This window comes from Patagioenas fasciata, chromosome 18, assembly GCF_037038585.1.
Source record: "Patagioenas fasciata isolate bPatFas1 chromosome 18, bPatFas1.hap1, whole genome shotgun sequence".
In the NCBI taxonomy this organism is placed as follows: Eukaryota; Metazoa; Chordata; class Aves; order Columbiformes; family Columbidae; genus Patagioenas; species Patagioenas fasciata.
Window position 1 is genome coordinate 8065530 of NC_092537.1, and position 19761 is coordinate 8085290.

At 43.3% G+C, this 19761-nt stretch overlaps 1 protein-coding gene across 2 annotated transcripts in view; it reads right to left on the reverse strand.

Annotated features, from left to right (window-relative positions):
* Positions 1–19753, reverse strand: part of OGFOD3 (2-oxoglutarate and iron dependent oxygenase domain containing 3) — a 38447-nt gene extending 18694 nt beyond the window's left edge. Inside the window, exons 1-7 of one of the 2 annotated variants that reach the window (XM_065852529.2) lie at positions 19459–19753; positions 18566–18783; positions 13054–13129; positions 12183–12225; positions 5561–5625; positions 4932–4988; positions 1789–1942 (exon numbers count right to left, since the gene is read on the reverse strand). In XM_065852529.2, the coding sequence (XP_065708601.1) occupies positions 1789–1942; positions 4932–4988; positions 5561–5625; positions 12183–12225; positions 13054–13129; positions 18566–18783; positions 19459–19547 (702 nt within the window). In that variant the 5' untranslated portion in view covers positions 19548–19753. The remainder of the gene's footprint in view (positions 1–1788; positions 1943–4931; positions 4989–5560; positions 5626–12182; positions 12226–13053; positions 13130–18565; positions 18784–19458) is intronic. The other variant, XM_065852528.2, reaches the window with a different exon arrangement.
* Positions 19754–19761: the final 8 nt, after the last annotated feature.

Sequence of the window (19761 nt, forward strand, 5' to 3'; positions counted from 1 at the left end):
TCCTTCCGAGCGCCTGTCCTGAGTGGGAAGGGGGCAGGGGGCGAAGGGGAAAGGGGGGGAGAGGAGGTTAACAATATATCTGCCAGGGTTTTATTGTCACCCCGCAATCAAAACCCTCAACACCTCCTGTCCATCATGTACAGGCAATGTCAGGATGCCATAACAGAGAATTTATTTCCTCTGTAGAAGCTGCTTCTCTTTATGGAAAGAGATTTGTTTCTAAATGACAAAATAACCTGCACATTATAGGAAAAACTGGGGTAGAAACACTTAATTGTAAGGTTATCCAACCACCTTATTCACTTACCAATGCAAAACACATGCAGAAAAGAGAATACTGGCAAGCTTAATGCTTGTGCAGACACAAAACTCATTATAGTAATAAATCAGAGTCTGAAATTCTAAAATATACTTTTAGGCTGAAAAAAGAAGTGGAGAGAACAGCCATCAGCTATTGAAATTTACTGCTTTCTTTTCCCTCGTGGCAGTCAAATTCAATTCTCTGAAAGTGTGAAAAAAAAAAACCTATGAGGAACCTATGAATTTATTGCACTTCACGTGAAATGAGCATAACATGAGATGGAATTCTTATGAACCCACCCAGCACAGTTTATTCTCTACAACCAGCTCCCACCAGCACTAGTCAAAATAATCCACACCTCAAAATAATCCTTCCCGCCCCTGGTCCTCGGTGCACTCCTGTTCAATGGTTATATCACAGCTTTTTAAACAAGCAGCATCCAAAAGCTGAGCTGGTCTTTGTCATATTAGTGGCTGAAAATTCCATGTTGTATCACTTGCTTCTTCTGAACAGTGGCTGTGAAAGCTGTCACTGTATTTTCTAAATTTAAACCACTTCTGCCTACATGAACCTTTGAACTTGGTTAAATTCAGAAATAATACCAATCCCAAATCATTCAGGTCCATTGAAAAATGCAAAGTATTGAGCTATAAGCCTTCAGATAGAACACTATGCAGATGAAGTGGGCCTCTGGTGTTAGTTTTATCTGCCACCTATTGGAAAAAGCTCTTCCTGTTGTCCTTGACCCCTCTCGCTAGGTTTAATTCTAAGGAGGCCTTAGCTTTCCCAGTTGCTTCCCTACACCCTCTGACAACAGCCTGATATTCTCCCCAAGTGGCCACCCCTCCTTCCATGATCTATAAACTCTCCTCTTCCACTTGAGCATACCCAGCAGTTCCCTGTTTAACCACACAGGTCTCCTGGCTCCCTTCCTTGACTTCCTCTGAGTCAGGATGCTCTGATCTTGTGCTCAGTAGAAACATTCCCTGAACACTGACCAACTCTCTTGGGCCTCTTTACCTTCCAGCAGCCTTGCCCATGGGATTTCCCCCAGCAACTGTCTGAAAAGGCCAAAGTTTGCCTTACTGAAATCCAGGCTCAAATCAGCTAACAGCAACCAACTGACCACTTTGAAACAGCTCCTGCCAGACCTGGCTGAAAGAGCAAGACTGGAATGGAACCGCAGGTTTGAGAGACTGAAACACTCAGTGGGTGCAGGTCAATTTATTCAATGTTTCTGAGAAAAGAGATGCTTGAGTAGTCATTCATATAATGTATTAATTCTAGCAGAAGTACGAAAAATAAAATAAAAAAAGTAGTGGCCTATGTTTCTAAAACTCACTTATCCTTCCATGAGGTTCATCCCCTGAAGGATTTTTACAAGCACCAATTTTCAAACATGTTTGACTGATTGTTTAATGAAAAATGACTTAAAAATTATTTAATAATAACAGGAAACATTTGCATCCCATCCGCCTCCTACTCACCTTGTCAACGTGTGGGTGCCAGTATTCATCGTGCGTTGTCTTGGCTCCCGTGCTGTTTATTCTCGAGAAGAAGGTTGGCTTCGTCAGGTACAGGGAAGCAGCGCTGATCCCGAAGGCCTGAGCAATCCTTTGTTGAATCCGCTGTCTCACATCACTGCAAAGAACAAGAAACAGTGACACATCTCTCCTGTTGCTTCTGCATTCTCCTTATTGCTTCCTCAGAGCAAAGCTTCTTCCTCGGCTAATAAATCATGGGGAACATGTACCCGTACTTTGTTATTTTGCCTTAAATAAAGGAGATCAACCACATCAGGAAGAGTGACATGGGTTGGGGTTTGTTGTTTTGGCTTTTTTTAATTCTCAGAAAGTCAACAAAAATAAATTATGAAGTAACTAGAAGTCTAAGGAACATACAACTTAAGAGAAAGGATGTTCACTAGACTGTAAAGTTGACAGTATCAGTAGCAGCATAAAGGACTGAGTAAAAGAACTAAAAGTGCCACAGCAAAATTTCTTTAAGAGACAAGCAAAAAATGCACCGTCAGGAGTCCCTGCAAAGCGTGATTCACCTGCTGCAACAGCAAAAAGCCCCAAAGGCAGCAGGAGCAGACAAAGCAATGCTCTTTGACAGTCAGAAAGGTTTAACGGAAATCACGTGTGCTGAATGAATAAAGGAATAAAGGCAGAAAGCACATTACCAGCTCTCCCTCTGCTCATTATGTGTCTCTACCTTAAATAAGTTGTAAGACTTTTAGAATAAATCTTTGATGGTGCTATTTTCTGCTGAAGCGGCAACCCTTAAACCAAGCATCCCAATTTAAAGGTCTCTTCTGGATAGAGATGCATCTGTTCTGTGAAATGAGAGGAATTGCTGTAATATGCCTGGCAGATGGTGGTTAAAGCATCAACCTAGAAACCATAATTGATTCTGAAGCAACATAATTTTGACACAGGCAGTTTAGAAACCAGCCTCCTGGCTCAGAATGACTATTCAGATTTGTTATTTTTGCAGTCAGGAATACTTAGATATGAATTATATTATTTCTCTCAAGAGTGTATTTTTAAACTGACCTTCATAGGTAAGTGAAAGTAATAAAGATAAATGCTCTCAAGAATAGTATAAAAATCATTCATTGTGAACGAGGTGGGTGCCCTGGTGACAGAAGATACAGAGAAGGCAGAGTTACTGAGTGCCTTCTTTGTCTCTGTCTACTCTGCCAGAGGCTGTCCTGAGGAGCCTCGTACCACTGAGGCCCCAGAGGAAGGCAGGACAATGGAGGAGTTTGCCTGGGTTCATGAGGACTGGGTTAGGGAGCAGTTAGGCAATCTGGACATCCATAAATTCATGGGTCCGGATGGGATGCACCCGCGGGTGCTGAGGGAGCTGGCTGAGGTCATTGCTGGACCGCTCTCCATCATCTTTGCCAAGTCTTGGGAAATGGGAGAGGTGCCTGAGGACTGGAGGAAAGCAAATGTCACTCCAGTCTTCAAAAAGGGCAAGAAGGAGGACCTGGGTAACTATGGACCAGTCAGCCTCACCTCCATCCCTGGGAAACTGATGGAATGACTTCTCCTTGGTGCCATCTCAAGGCATATCAGGGATCAGAGGGTCATTAGGGGCAGTCAACATGGCTTCATCAAGGGAAAGTCATGCTTGACCAACCTCATTGACTTTTATGAGGACATAAGATGGATGGATGGATGATGGCAGGGCGGTGGATGTGATCTACCTTGACTTGAGTAAGGCATTTGACACAGTCTCCCACAGCATCCTCAGAGCTAAACTGAGGGAGTGCGGTCTGGATGACCGGGTAGTGAGGTGGACTGCAAACTGGTTGAAGGGAAGAAGCCAGAGAATCATGGTCACTGGGGCAGAGTCCACTTGAGGCCTGGATCTAGTGCAGTGCCTCGGGTCAGTACTGGGGCCTGTATTATTCAATATATTCATCAATGACTTGGATGAGGGAATAGAGTGTACTATCAGCAAGTTTGCTGATGACACCAAGCTGGGAGGAGTGGCTGACACTGGAAGCTGTGCTGCCATCCAAAGACCTGGACAGATTGGAGAGTTGGGCAGGGAAAAATTTAATGAAATATAACAAGTGTAGAGTCTAGGTAACAGTATCTAAAATAGTTTTCAAATAGAAATAAGCTTTAAGTGGTTCATATTTTAAGGTAAATTACTATACTAACAGAACTAATAAGCCTATTTGGTTACTTAATGCTACTTCCACCACTAGAGGGAGGTCATATTCCTCCATAAAGGCAAGAAAAAGACAAAAAGAGTTAAAAAGCTCAAGCCAGGTACATTTTAAATTATGAGAAAGCCAGTGAAATGCATAACTACAGATTTATTGTGTCTAGTCACCAAAGAGTGATTGTTCCTAAACTTTATCCACACACCTTCACAGACACATGGAACTCGTTACATTCATTGTCTTCGTTAAGTACATGAGCAGGTCTACAGGAAAGCTAAAAGCATTAGATGCCAAAGCTATTACATTATAGCTTTATTTCATATTCTGCCTTCTTAGGTGAAAGCATCCTCTGCTTCTCCAGCCAGAACATGAGTAATTTGAAGTTCTTCCACTTCCCGCTTTACAATTTCTTATGCTTTGTTGGGCTTCACCCAAAAAAACCCAAATTCCTAATATAATAATAGCATAGGATTGTCTTCATCATCTAACACAACAGGTCTTGGATAACACATGAAATGGGAGTTAACACTAAAGGATTTTACACCCCAGCTATAATGTTCTGGCCAGTAACCACACAGCTCAGATGAAGTCGCTTTCCTGGCCTGCAGGTCTGCAGAGCATCGGCCCCTTGGGCAGAACGGGAATTGTGTGGTGCTGCCATCATTCTGATCACGTTTACACCATCCCTAAGATCCTGACACTGGTAATGCAGCTGAGTTCAAAGCAGCAGATCTTACCAGGTAGTCACCAATAGGTCCTTTTACTTATTTTCATCAGAGCATCTTCATTCTTACAGACATTATTATTCTGAGCTGTGAATTCAATTGTGTGTCTGAATCCAAAGGACAATTGTGTGTCTGCCCAAAGGACAACCCCAACCTGTGCTTTACAAGAAAACCAAAGTTATGTCTTGTGCTTCATTGAGTAGTTATTGAAAATCTTTACCGATATAATGCAAAATCCTCTTCTGTGAAGATGTCTTGAATTTTGTCCCCAAAGTACCTGAAAAAATTAAACAACAGTCTCAGAGGAGTTGCCAAATCAGACTGTGCTTTACCCACAGTCAATAAATAACAAAACAATACAAAGAAGTCCTACAAATGCTTTTAGGCTTGATGTTCCCAAAGCATTGCTCAAAGATTACAAGTTAAAAGAGTAAAGGATCAAGATGCAGCAACAGATAATGGAATCCCCAGGCATGAAAAGAGCCCTCTCCTGCACCATCAAATAAGCACATGGATTCAAATTTTTAAGAGTTAAGACTACTTGATTTCTTCCACCACTGACGAACTAGGCTGTAATTGTCAAAAACAAACAAATAAAACCCCCACATTATTTACTGGTGCAAGAACAACTCTTAAAACCAAAGGTAATGGCAGTTTTCAAAGAGTCCAGTTCAACAAAGGACCCATTTCCATGCCACAAAAGCTTTTTAATTGGCCATGGAAACCATGGTGAATCTGACCAACTTCTGCAGTTTGTCACCATTAATGACATAGTCTGAGCAATCTGAAGAGGTGACGAGCACCGAAGTGCAGGACAACGAGCAGCAGCAACATCCCATCCCGTGTTACCTGTACAGATTGACAAAATGCTTCCCCAGAGACAGAGCCCCCGAGTGCAAGTCCAGAATTGATGCCTGGGAAAGGAAACATAGGAAAAAAGAGCATGAAAAGGTTTTATTATTATTAACTATGACCTTTAATAGCTGTCCCAAGTTGGGTCTCACTTTCTACTGCCTCCCAAAGAAAAATATTAGTTTCCAGCAATCAGGTTCACAATCCTAATGTTTAATTTATAACTACAGGCCCCTCTCAGTTTGCTGTGTAGATGCACAAAAGATGAAGGTATACGAATAAAGCACAAGGCTGCTATTCCCATGAATAAAGCACAAGGCTGCTATTCCGCGATTCAGATCTGACGTACAGAATCACCAGAATCTTCCTCCACCGGTTGGGGTAAGACACCGTGTTCCTGGATCCTTTCTTGAAGACATTTCCCTTCCACGCTAAGATAACAAGATTTTCCAATATTTGTGAAATGCTCAAGTAGCAGCACTAATATTTATCTTGCCCAACATTTGTTATTAAAACTTCTCCTTCCCCACAAGTTCCTGTATGCTTCTCATATTTAACACGGCCATAAAAGTCTGTTTAAACAGAACAATTCTAATTTTAAGGCTTACTAGAGCCAAACTTTCTTTTCCCCAATTTCTAAACTGCTGTAAAAGAAAACCAAAGGGTAAAAAGTTTTTACATATGAAAATGCAATCCACTTCATCTGATTCAAACCAAAGACTTCTGCTCAGCTCCAGACCAAGCTGCAAAGATTAGTACTCACATTTGCCAGGATAAAGAGCTACCTCTCAGGACTCTAAATTATTTCTCTAAATTGAATAGACTATGCTTTTGTATGTCTCTTGCTGCCCACAAAATACATGTTTGTTTTGCATCGGTTAAACGATACTTAAAAATTTGTCTGCTTAATAGCAGTCTTTTTTTTTTATACTAGAAACATCAAGGAGCAACAGTTAATTAACCTGACCAGCACCAAAACAATGACATCTTTGATATTCAATATCCAGGCAAGAGCACTCAGCTTGCAATCTGGCATTTCTTGATGTGCCACATACCATTCGCATTATTCTAGCAAAATCCAAACAGCAATAAAACCACTAGGTGAGCCGCCTGGAAAGAATGATAATGTCCATCTTACCAGCAAGAATAATTTCTGGGCATGGTTGGAACAGAGCTGTTTGAAGCCACTTTGTACCTTTACCCAAACACAGCAGCAGCAAATCTTGAGCACGCAGACGTGACCCAGCTGCAGCAGCAGGCTGGCAATGCAGCCTCACCTGCACCCCAGCCCAAAGCACCTTCCTCCCTCCTCCTCTCCATCACAGGGGAGGACGACACGCGGGACAAGCTCTTGGCAAAAGAAAATTGCTGCAGCCTCAGCTGCTCTGAGCTTCAGAGCTGAATGCGGGGAGCTCCACTACAGTCTCCTTTTAGAAAGGAGAGGAACAACCATCTTTCAGTAAATCTGCCTAAATGATTTTATCAATCCCTGAACAAAGCTTCACAAATAGATAAAGTAACAAGTTATTCAAGTGGACACAGCATGAGCTTGTCACAGAATCATTTGGATTGGAAGAGACACTCAGGATCACTGAGCCCAACCATTGAGCACTGCCCCATGTCCCTTAGAACCTCATCTCCGTCTGTTCAACCCTCCAGGGATGGTGACTCCAGCACTGCCCTGGGCAGCCTGTTCCAATGCCCCACAGCCCTTTGGGGAAGAAATTGTTCCCCAGATCCAACCCAAACCTCCCCTGGCGCAACTTGAGGCCATTTCCTCTCATCCTATCAGGCCTCTTTCAGACCTCTCCTTCCCACAGTTCTCCAAAAGCTTCAGAGGGCTTACGGACACAATCTCACTCTCATGGAAAAACAGCTCTCATAATAAGGTTTACTCAAGCTTCAGAAGCAAATTATTTTCATTTATCAGTTTCTGGTTCTGTACAATAACCTAAGCTACAGCTAAAAGTAAAACTGCTCCTATGTAGCTTCAAAAATGCTTGTGATCATGCTAAAATAGATTATAAGGAGAAGTAGCAAGACATCTGAAAAGTAGATTTAATTTAAAAACAAATTGCCTTTCAAATACTTTCAACACACTTTCCATACGTACACATTTCTTCTAACTCTTCCAGCACCTGATGATGATAGTTGGGAAGATGCAAAATGACCAAACAAATCACTAAAAGCCACCCCCAAGGACTGTAGGTATTCAGAGCTGAAAAAATAGCTACAATAGAAAGCCTAGAAAAGCAAATCTGAAAAAGAAAGAATATTCTTCAGGGTTGTTCCAGACAGAGGAAAACAACTGAACACCAAACATAGACGGGGACTTGATTACATAGGAGCACTGAGCTATTTGTTTAACAACCACCTTGGAAACAAACAAACATTTATTTTGGCCTCTGCCCTTTCAGAACATTAAACATTTTCAGCATTGTTTCCTATGCTGAGAAGAAAACCTTGTGGAAGCCTGTGTCAACATCGCTGCTCCGCGGCCTGCGCTGATCACAGCCCGGGACTCGGGGCAGTGTTCCCGGATAGATAGAGAGGGCAGGAACACTGCAAACACACACAGCCCTATCGCTGGGAGGCTGTTTCATGGAACGACCCCAATATTGTGGTTTATAGAACTTGCACAGAGAGGAAATTGAGCTTCCTTTAAAGAAAAAAAAGGGACCAATCTACATTCTTTTGAATCATCAGTATTGTTAGTCCCAAGTTCTCCACCCTCTCACTGCTAAATGGATTCAAAAACCACACAAATAACCACCAATGCTCAGCATATGTCAAAAGGATCCATTTCCTGTCTTGCAAAGCACAACAGGCCCTGCCTTCCATCGCCACTAAAAGGAATTTCCAACCTTCAAAATATACATTCACTTCAACAATTCCACCTTCTTCCTCTGCCTCTTACAAAGTTTTAAGCATTATTTCCACAGAAAGCAAGCAGACGCACCACCCAAAACAGAAAAAAGGCAAAAATCCCCTTACTTCTACTTGTCTACAGAGCAGCTGGTAGTGAAGAGAAGTTGTTAAAGTAATGTATACCATGATTCGGTTATTAAAGACATACCCAACATTAACCAGTTGACATGGTAAATGCTTTCTGACCACCTGCAAAATGAGAGGCTACTTTTCAAGTTTTAGATCCTTCTGCATGACAAGAGCAAGACAAACTCACTAACACATTGTTTAGAAGCAGAGTGCTTCACTTATATTTGACTAGTAATTAATAGATGTATTGTAAGTAAGCAGCTAATCAATTATAACTAACTTCATGCTAACCTTATGATTCTGCAATTATTTCTTAGTGTATTGTATGTTAAAATTTTCCAAAAATTGTAACAAATATGCAGTAATTGTGTGAATATAAGCAACACAAGAGCATCCAGTTGTTGGAGCACTTATGGAGGATGATCCCCAGTGCTGATAAAATAAAGAATGCTGCTTAACAGCAGAATTGATTTTGCTGTTAAGTTTCTTTGTTTCACTGGAGTTGAGTCCAGATAACCACAGCAACACACAGCTCTAAGTAAACGGAGGACACACTGCCAACAATGTCTTTCACCCCTCACAAGTACATGTTCCTAAGTGCCATCGGGAGGCTAATTATGAAGAAATAAAACCATGCAGCCTGCAGTAAAGGTATAAGATGAGACAAGTGTTATCTCCTCTCTGGAAGATGCAGAGCTGACAGCGTTTTGAAGACTTCAGAATTTAGCTGGGAGGGTTGAAAACAGAACACTGAGGGATATGGGCTGCAGAACCACTGTTCTATACGCAGGTCCGTGAGCCCGTATCTGAAACCCTTGTTTGGCATCACAGCTACACAGACTGATCGATCCTCCCAGTGATTAAGCAATTTAATTTTCCCCTGCAAAAGGAGCTCTGGGTGGCTGCTCCCACCAGCTTTGCAGGAACCGGAACACTGCTGGTCGGCTTCTCCATGGCTTCTCAATACACGTCAATAGATCCAACAGTAAAGAGTCATTTCATTTACACTGGAGACATGACAGCAGTCACAAAGACGCGAATGAATGAGCCATGACTAAAGTGGTAATGCAAAGGTAGCATGCAAGAAAATATTAGGTAGGGAAGAAAGAGAAAGGTCTTTGTCTTCTTTCTAAAGCCCAAGCTGAGGCAAACATCAAGAGAACTAATGCAGCTCACACTCTGAATGAGGGAAGGAACCGAGTACAAAGCTATTTCACAGCTGCAGAGCCAGAGATGTACAAGGGAAAGCAGCACCCTGGTGGCAAAGATGCTCTTCTTTGGATGCTGTTCAAAGTTAGACTAGAACATTAGTGGCCTCTCCCATGTGCATAAATAAAAATAAATCTAGGAAAAATGACAAAGGAAGATAAGAAAGCAAGCTCAGCATGACCACTGGGGCATGACTCCTGGGAGACTTCAATAATTCAGGTGTTTGCCAGGACTTTCTCAACAAAAAAAGGATGGAAAGGAAACAAGTTTTTCTGCTATGCTTCAGCCCTCCAAGGAAGCAGAAAGGGCAGCAAACAGAGGAGAGAACTGACAGTCGCAAACTGCAAGTTTAGGTGGTTAAATTATATCCAGACGCACACACAAATCCACTTTCATGAACGGAAAACAAGGAGTATGACATACAGGAAAGAAGTTGCTTAAAAAGGGGTCAAGAGGGAATCAGAGAGAGCAAAAATGCATTCTGTACCCCAGCAGAAATCAGAATAAGTTTGATTTGGAATAGTGGAGAGATCAAAGTGGCTAAAGCAAGAATTAAACAGAAAGAGGAATTACCAATTTTAAGGAAAAAAAAAAAATCAGTCTTGGAACAACAGACATAAACAGACAGAATTATCCAAACACTAAAGCCCAAGAAATTTCAAGCAAGAAGGTAAATCTAATCCAACAGGCTTGAGAGGCATATGGGCAGAGTAGCTAGATGGAGCAAGACTTGAAACATTTTGTATGCTGTGCAGGTGAGAGATGTGAAAAGCCAATGAAAAGGCTCAAATGAAGACAGACAGTTTCGTCTCTACATCACCACACATCCCATCAGTACTTAATGATTGCTGGAGTGAAGCTAGCACTGCTGGGAAGAGATTCACCTCACAGGCACGCACATTGAAAAAGAAAGAGGAAAATGGCACAACAGGAGGAAAAAGAGGCATTAAAGAGACTGTAATTAAAGGCTTTTCCTAAACATGATCTCCCAGAAACAGTAGCCAGCATTTGTTTTTAGCATCTTTCAGTGTTTGTCCGCTGCTTTGGATAAGCTCTCAATGCAGTACCACACAACTTCCTTCTTGGACCTTTCCCTAAGGAGTAACAGCAATGCAATAACTTTCCTCATAATCTGTAAATGTGAGAATGTGAGACAGGTTGGATGAGAGCCCAGACCTCTCAGTGGACACCAGATTTCTTAAGACTTATTTTACTGCCACGATAGAATCTTCTTCCCCCACTCCGTTTCCCTCCCCTTCAAAAAACCACTCACAGTGACGCTTCCAAAATGACGTAGATGCTGAATTTGTAGTTGTCTGAGACTCTGGCTGGTTGTCCAAGTGACCCCTGGGCTGCCCTGGGCGTTGGGCAGTGAGTTCACCTCCCCTCATGTCTCTTCCAAGCTCTCTCTGCCTCAGTTTCCCCAGTTCCCTGACCCCCAGCTGCACATTAACTTTCTGTGGTCCAAATCCACGAACCTGCCTGTTATACACTGACCTTCTAATCCCTTTGTGGAAGCCTAATGGCAAATTATATGTAAGTCCTGAAAAAACAGGATACAAAGCCCACTTGGCAGCACTAATGACTAGAGTTAAGTTGTAGGTCCCAACAGGCAGAGTAATCTGGGCAAAGTGGAAAATCATGCAGCCACAGAACTACAAAAAAATCCAATGGATCCTGATAGAATAGATCAGAAAGTGCTAAGTCTTTTAGATATATTGTTACAAATAGGCAGCACTATTTAAGTTTCTCAGGTTATGGTTTTTTGCAGGTCTTCCTCAGCAATCACAAGGACAATGAAGTCTTATTTTTCCATTGAAATCTCTCTCTTTTCCTGCTAATATGTGCCCTAATTCAGCAGAGGCCTAAAGAAGTGGTGGTGTTCACAAATACTCAAGAAACAGTTTCTGCTCATACACAAAAAACATCCTGAGAACAAAGATGGGGAGGAAGAAATTGAAATGAACACACTTGTTAAAGCAAAGTAGTTTTGTTTTCATTTTTAAAGAACATTATTCAAAGGTCTACTGAAGACATTACATTGTATTTTTCATCACTACACAAAGCAAATCTTTACATGATGCTGTAAACCACTGTGACTTAGTTTCAGAAGTCAAACTTATGCAGTTCTGCTGCAGTGACTGTTTCCAGCTGGAGAAGACAAATCAGTTGGAGAGAGGCACTAGAATTAACTATAAACTGAATAACAAAGTGTCAACTGTATTGCAGAAGTCACAAATTACACTGCTAGCAGAAGTATTAATGGGAGATAAAATAACTGTCCAAACAAATTTTCTTCCAACTTTGAATGAAAGGAAAAAATTCTCCATCTCCTCTCCAGAAGTCTCAAAAATGCATTTATAATCTTGCCTTGGCAGTAAAAGAATGTAAAAAGTAACAGGACACTGCTCACCCCTCCATCAGATCCTCCCAAGGACAGTCCCCTCTCTGCTATTCTGCAGGCAAAACAATAATCTCAGATGAGAACTGAAGTCTGATACTCGATCCTTAAATGTCATTATTTACAACATGTAACTCTCCAGTATTATCTGATGCATCAAATAACCTCGTTAAGAAGCTGTCATTTATTTGAAACAAATCTTGCAGTCTGTCATGAAAAAGTATCTACATTACAGAACACTTTTGAATTTGTAGCCTCCTTCCATAAATCCCCAGAAGACCCCCAAAACCCATAATCTTTCAAATACATTCTGGCCAAGTAAGATTAAACATAAAAACCCCACTGATGTTGATTCTTCGGGGCAGTACAAATAAACCTGTGCAATGCAGAAACACTGCATCAAGATCAGCAGCTCAGCTGAACTTGAAATGGGTGGCCGGCCCAAGAAGGAAGCAAAGCCCTTCCACCAGCTGCCGATCACCTGGAACATCAGTGATACTCCCCACTTGTGTGATTATCAAGTGCAAATCACCCTCAAAGAGGCTGATAACTACAGGGTCAGCACAAGCTCCATTACCCAGAAACAGACTCAGCTGAAAAGAGGTTTATGTTTTGTTTGGTTTATAGAGGTCAAATGGAACAGAAGGATTTAATTTTTCCTTTTTTTTTTCCCTCTACAACTCTCATGCCCCACAGAGCCAGGCAGAACATGAATATGAACTGCATCCACTACAGTAAAAACACTAAATGGCTTTGAAAAAACAAGTTTTATCCAATTTAACCCACCCTCCTCCAGCTAATGAGCTTTGTGCTGCACCTTAAACACTGGCACAGTGTCACTAAATTAAGTGCTCAAAGGTAAAAGAGCTAAAAGAAAAATTACCTACGGATCCTTTCAGCTTCTTCCCTTGTGATCACCGCATCAGTCACACCTCTGCCACACTTCCTCGGAGTGCACCCTGGAACACAGAGAAGAAGAGAAATAAGGAAAGGTCACCTTTCCAAAAAGGTTCAAAACATATCTACAGTATTTTTCTACTCCCCTTTCAGATTCACACCATTCAGAAGGGATAACGGCAATCTCAGATTATTTCAGATCACTCAAACTACAATGACGTTCCATCTCCATTTTGATGAGTTTGGCTCCGCCGGCAGAGAAGACAAACCAGGCAATGTCACTGCTGCTCCTGCACAAATTCAACTCATCTAAGCCACATCACTTACACTGCTACAGCTGCTTGGTGCAATTCCCCTGAGTTCTAGACATTCTTTCCTTGCTTGGGAGAAGAAAAGCCCCTTGTTTGACACATTTAAATAGAAGTCAAAGGCACCCACAGCAGCCGACTGTTCCAACACAGATCCAAGTCAGGAAACCAACTGGATTACAACCCAGATAATTCACTGCGTTTTCTGACTACCCAGCACCAATTCACTGAAGCCAGCTCAAGATTTACCCTCCTGGAGGCAAATGGTAAGTTATTTGAAGATGACCTAGGAAAGCAGCAGTCTCAAATAATGCTAGAGATTACATTCGTGAGAAACCATTTATCAGTGCCAGCACAGAACCCAGCACTGTGACAAGGAGCCAGAACCACTGCTCCCCAGCTCACTTATCTCCTTGTGACACTGTGAGCTAAAGAAACCAGCAGAATCAAACACCCCATTCCGCAGAGACTGTAGTGCCTTGGTATAATAAAAAGCACCAAAAGAAAGTTTAAAATTCTGGCAAAAACCCGAAGGTGCTTTGCATATTAAAGAACATCACTTTGCAATACAGCACCAGCCCCAAAGGTACACAATTCAAACCAACAATAACCCACAGGGACTTTATAGGTGGAAAATTCTTAATTACAAATTTGGGAGTGGAGGGAGGTGGAGCTTCTGTGCCATGTTTCGGGCACATTGTAAATATCCCCTCTGCAACTAGACAGGTTGGGTGCAGTTTTTGTGGAAATTCTTGCATTTTTCAATCTCAGTTCCAGGAACCAACAATGTGCAAGTTAAACATCGCAGATCTTGCAATAAAAACACAAGCACTGGAAATGCCATGTTCTTTTGGAGAACATCACCATGCAGTTCTGCAAAGCAACAAGTAGTAGCCAACAAACACCACAAGTTTTCTTGTCTGCCCCAACAAAGACACACGCATTTTAGGTTGCTGTGCTGTAAACCTCCTTCACACATTCAGCAGCGTCAGATTAACATCGGTTACTCCCGAATGCCACACTGAAGAGCGGCTCAGAAGCCAACAGACAGGGATGAGACATCTCTGCCTCCAGGCTCGCAAACACTCACCCAAAGAGTCGGACAGATGGCTGAGGCGCTAACAGCTTCCAGCACCCAATTTTAAACTCAGATACATGCAAAAAAAAAAAAACCAACCCAACCAAAGAGCAACTAATTCGAGTTCCCAAAACTGAGAAAAAAATAACTTACCAGACATTTAGTTAGTAACCATAAGATCCACTCAAAGACTTTCAGAATAATCATCAGTCACAAATCACATAACACATACTCCACACTGTACCGAACATTCTGTTGGGTATAAAGATGCCAAGAACTTTATGAAGCATAAGTTTGGATGTTGGGAGTACACTTTTTCATACTGCCCTTACTAAACAAGATTAAAAAAGGCTGAGGTAACAGGCTGATAGATAAATGAGTTTGGGAGAAAGCAGAACACAGAAAAACATGGAAGCTCTCCCTAGCTAACAGAGACAAGGGGTACGACTTTCCTTCTGCCATTGAAAAGGTCTCTTCAACACTTAAAAGGCAAAGAAAATTGTCTTAGAGATGAGGGAAAGCTGATGTTCAAGGACAGAAGTGGTGAGGAAGAGTAAATTCAAAGGATAATTTCAATACTTCAGGACAAACCTGTCTAAATAGAGTTTTCTTTGTACGACACTCTGCAAAAAGGACATTAACCAAGATTTCTGATTTCAGAAGAGATTTGTGCTCTCTATTTCTAGCTGCAAACTAGAGCACAGATATCACCCTTTTGGAAAGGCTGGGACCAGATTTTGCAAAGCTACAGGGTTACCTAGGACAACTGTTCCACGTCCAGGGTCTCTGACAGAGAACTGGCAGAGGCAGCACTGGAAGCAGGACACATTCTGAAGGCAACAGCAGAAGCTTTTCCAAACTGCGAAGAACAACAAGAAAGAGACAGCCCAGTGTAAAGTCAGTCACGTACCAACAGCGAGGCACAAACACTGGATGAAGGCTAAAGAAAAAACAGAAGTCTGTTTGTTCGAAAACAATTTTAGCATTAAGAAATGTGTCATCTTTGTCTATGAAACCACAGCGCATGGGAGCACTCGAGTGTTAAAAGCACACTTGGAGAACCTGCACACAGGAGAAATCTAGTTTAGTATCACCAAGTACTCAGTAGCTTCCATAAATTTCTGCCTACTAGACACAAACCCATTCACTTATTAGATAAGGCACTTGGCTTTCGATCCAAGAGTCATATTTTTCCAATCAAGGTAAAAGAGGAACATACCAAAACAACTACTCCCTGTGGCCCCTGGATGTAACACAGGGTCCAAGTGCCTAAACTGCAGCTTTGTCTCATACTTAGAGTAGTACGGCCAAGAACCATGTGCTGCCAAGACCGGGATGATTCTCAAGAGATAAAAGCCCCACCATGATGCTCCCCTAATGCAATCCATCCCAAAGCAGGACAAGGCAAAGATTTATCAGATGCCATCCCCATAACCACACCAGCAGTGTGGCTGCTGGACCTTTTCCCCCGCTACTCACAGGCTTCTCTGCTTTCCACATCCACTGACCCAGTCCCTGGAAAAGCATCTTGAAGCTGTCTCCTGGGCAGTGATCATGGATGCTTTGTACACTGACATAACATGTCAACACACAGAAGAGACTACACAGGAGTTTTAAGTAGTTCACCATGTCTCAAGACAGCAGAAACAGCCAAGATCTGGCCACAGGGTTTAAACGCTCACATCTTCTGCAAAAGCAATAAGTGAAGTGCTTGGCCTCCGAAAAATAACGCATTTGACTCCTGGAAGAAGCGTGTTTATTGGCAGGCAGTGCTGTTGAAATAAAACCACTGCTCTGTGACAGCAGCTACCGTATCACTTGAAGCAAACTAGAAGCTGAGTGGCACTAGTTCAGTTTGAAGCAGGCACAGGTGCATAAATAAAAAGCTCATCTTAGCTGTGGAAACTCCACAGCTGAGCATCAGACACCAAGTGCTGATAGGAATGTGCCTCCTTCTGACACGGAGCCAGCAGCTGTGGAGATCAAGCCAGAGTAAAGACAGAATGAAATACTACTGAGTGATAGTAAGCTACTTCCAACAAAGCAACTCAAGTTCCGGCGCTGAATCCAGTTTGGCAGAGAACCATAATCCACATTTACTGCCTCCCTAAGCCATCAGTAACAGTCAGGCTGAGCAAGGAGCTGGCTTTGCCAGGACAGCAAGGCTCAGCAGCTCTTCACCACCCTCTGGCGGCACTGAGCAGGAGATGGGAGTTGAGAAACAAGAGCAAAGTTTATTATCCCAGCACAGCTACAATTAACCACTTAACAAAACAGATGCTCACACATTTCTAATACCACTGACCTCTTTCTGAAAGCATAGTACAGGGGGACACATGTAAAAACACCTGCTAAAACCCAAAATCAATCACAAAAGCAGCAGCAAGTAAACACCTAATTAGAAAGCTGGAACACACACTCAGAGTTTTTGCTTGTAGTAACTATGAAAAGTTAAAACAGAATGTGTGTCTTCATGTACCCAGCCAGAAAATCCCCACCCTGAGGAAGCTTCCTTGCTGGTAGCTTCCTGACAGCAGCTTTCTTTGCCTCAGTAACACTTGGGATGAACCCTCCAAAACCCTATCAAGATGCTACAAAAGCAGCACTGAGGAAAAACCATCTGACCACAGACTACACAAACTTCTGGTTTCTGTTTGAAGCCTTTCAATCAACAGCACCGGGACCAGCCACCTGAAGAGGACAGGGGAAGTCACCTCCACATCTCCGAGGCACCACATCCAGGCTGCAGTTTGACAAACGTTTTCTACCAGAACTGGTACTGCAAGAAATTTAGATGTCATACAACAGCCCAGGTTGGAAGGTACCTCAAAAGATCACCTGGTCCAGCCTTTCATGGGAAAGGGAGCCTGGATGAGAGCATCTAACAACCTGTCTGACCACATCTTGAAATCCTCCAGTCGCAGAGGCTCTGCTACATCCCTGGAGGGGCTGTTTCAGCGATTGACTGTTCTCTCTGTAAAAAACTTCTTTCCTACATCAAGATGAAACCTTGCCCAGTGCAACTTGTACCCATTGCCCCTCATCTTCTCCATGTGTCTCCTTGTTAAGAAAGGGCAGCTTGGTAGCTGCCCTTTAATACTGGAATATTATGATGTGGTCTCCCCAAGCCTTCCCTTCTCCAGGGAACAAAGACCCAACTCCTTCAGTTTTCATCATAAGGCAGGTTCTCCAGCCTTTCGGTCATCGTCGTTCTTCCTCAGCTACAAGCACCTTCCTCCAGCCTTGTGTCAGCAAGTCTTTTGTCAGACACATAATGAAGCTGATAAGGACACAGATTTAACTAAAAACAAATTTAAAAAAACAATTTGGATGCAATACAGCTAGACATAGAGGCAGGCTGACAAAAGGCAAGAGCAGAGCTGCTCTCCGGCAGCAGTACCAGCTCAAAACATTCATCAAGACACACTTTGCAAATCTGAAAGAGAACACCAGCATAGCTCATCTATGCAAACTGCAAGTGTGACTCTCACTGCTCTTCATCAGAGAAGGTGAAAAGCTTCCATTGCTCAAGAAGATCCAACATCAACACTCCAAATAAATAAGTGCAAGGGGAAACAAATATCAATTTGACAGAAAACAGGCTCAGCTGGAAGGCAAAGACAAAGGAGAAGAGCTTTACAGGCAGCATTAAAAGCTGCCAGTACACACACATCTCAAAAGCGGCACATCAGAAACTGGCATTTGTGCCATTACCACATGCCAGCAGCACAGACAATACCCTAAATCAGTTCCATTCCTTACTCTGAATGGTATTTACCAGTAACTAACTCACCCACAATCCTATTACAGGAATCAGAGTATGAAAAGACACTAGAAACAGATTTAGCAAAAGGTTTATTTCTCATGGCCTAACCAAAGCATTTTCAGAAGAGAATTATGTAGGAACGACAGAAAAACCTCTCAGGTGCAACTACTTCTGCACTGGCCCAAAGGGCATGAATGTTTGGAGATTTTAAACAATACACACAGTGACCAGGTGTTCGCTGGAAAAACAGGAGTTACATAGTGCATGTTCAGTTAAACAGAGCAGTCGGCTGCTAGGGTCCTCTGAAAACTGCTTCATCCCACTTCAGACAACCCTCCCCAAATACCTTCGAATCTCTTGTGGCTGTCATAGTCCTCAGAGCAGGGGACCTCAATGAACGTGTCCCGCAGGCTGTCACCGCGACGGGCCAGCACCTCCGTCACCCCGTCCTCGTTCCGCAGGCAGCTCCAGCTCAGGAAACCCCCAGCAACGACCAAGGAGACGAGGAACGCGGCCTTGAGCCACCTCCACGGCCAGTCCTGCCGGGCTCTGCTCTTCTTGGCACTGCAGAGGGAACACAGTCACACATAAGCAGCAGCGGTGAGGAGCTGGTACCCCGGCTGACCCCCCGTTTTACACACCCACGTACATAAACACACAGTTTTTATCCCTCTTCTGAAGAGAAGCTGCTAAATTAACGTACACTGTGACTCAGTTATAAAAGCTGCACCCATCATGAACCAACTGACATGGTAAATGCTCTCTGAGCACTGCAAAACGAGGGGATATTTTTCCAGTTTTAGACTCTTCTACACAAGAGCGAGACAGAAGACTCAGTAACACGTTGTTTAGAAGCAGAGTGCTTCGCTTATAATGAACTAATAATTAACAGATTAATTGTAAGAAGCTAAACAATAATGACTAACATCACCAATTATTTCTTAGTACAGATGTATGTAAAACATTTTCAAAAATTGTAATGCATATGTAATAATTAGGAATGTAAGCAAAGCAAGAGCACCCAGTCTTCGGAGCACTTATGGAGGATGATCCCCAGCACTGATAAAATAAAGAACGCGCTGAACAATAAATTGACTCTGCTGTTCAGTTTATGTCTCCGTCTCACTTCCCCGCCCGGAGGTTCCAGGCCGCTCTCCTCACCCCGCCGGGCCCGGGCGCCGCCGCTGCCCGCGGGAGGTGCCAGCGGTGCCCGCAGCCCCCGCCCGGCCCCTCGGGTACCTGCAGTGGCGGCGGCCCCCGCGCTCCGGCCCCGCCGCCGTCCCGCCGCCCTCGGGGCCCCGCGGCCCCGTCCGCCGCTGTGGAGCCATCGCGCCCGCCGGCACAGAGCGATCCGCTCGGCCCGCCTCGCCAGCCTGCCAGGGGAGAGAAATCGGCCGCCGAGCAGAAGAGCGTCAGGCAAACAGGAGCCATGCATTACAGAGCCGAAAGCAGCCTCACCGGAACGGAGAGCCCGCGCCTGGACAGCGCCGGGACACCGAAACCGGGGCAGGGCGACGCGGTTAAGCGCTTTATGCCGGGGCA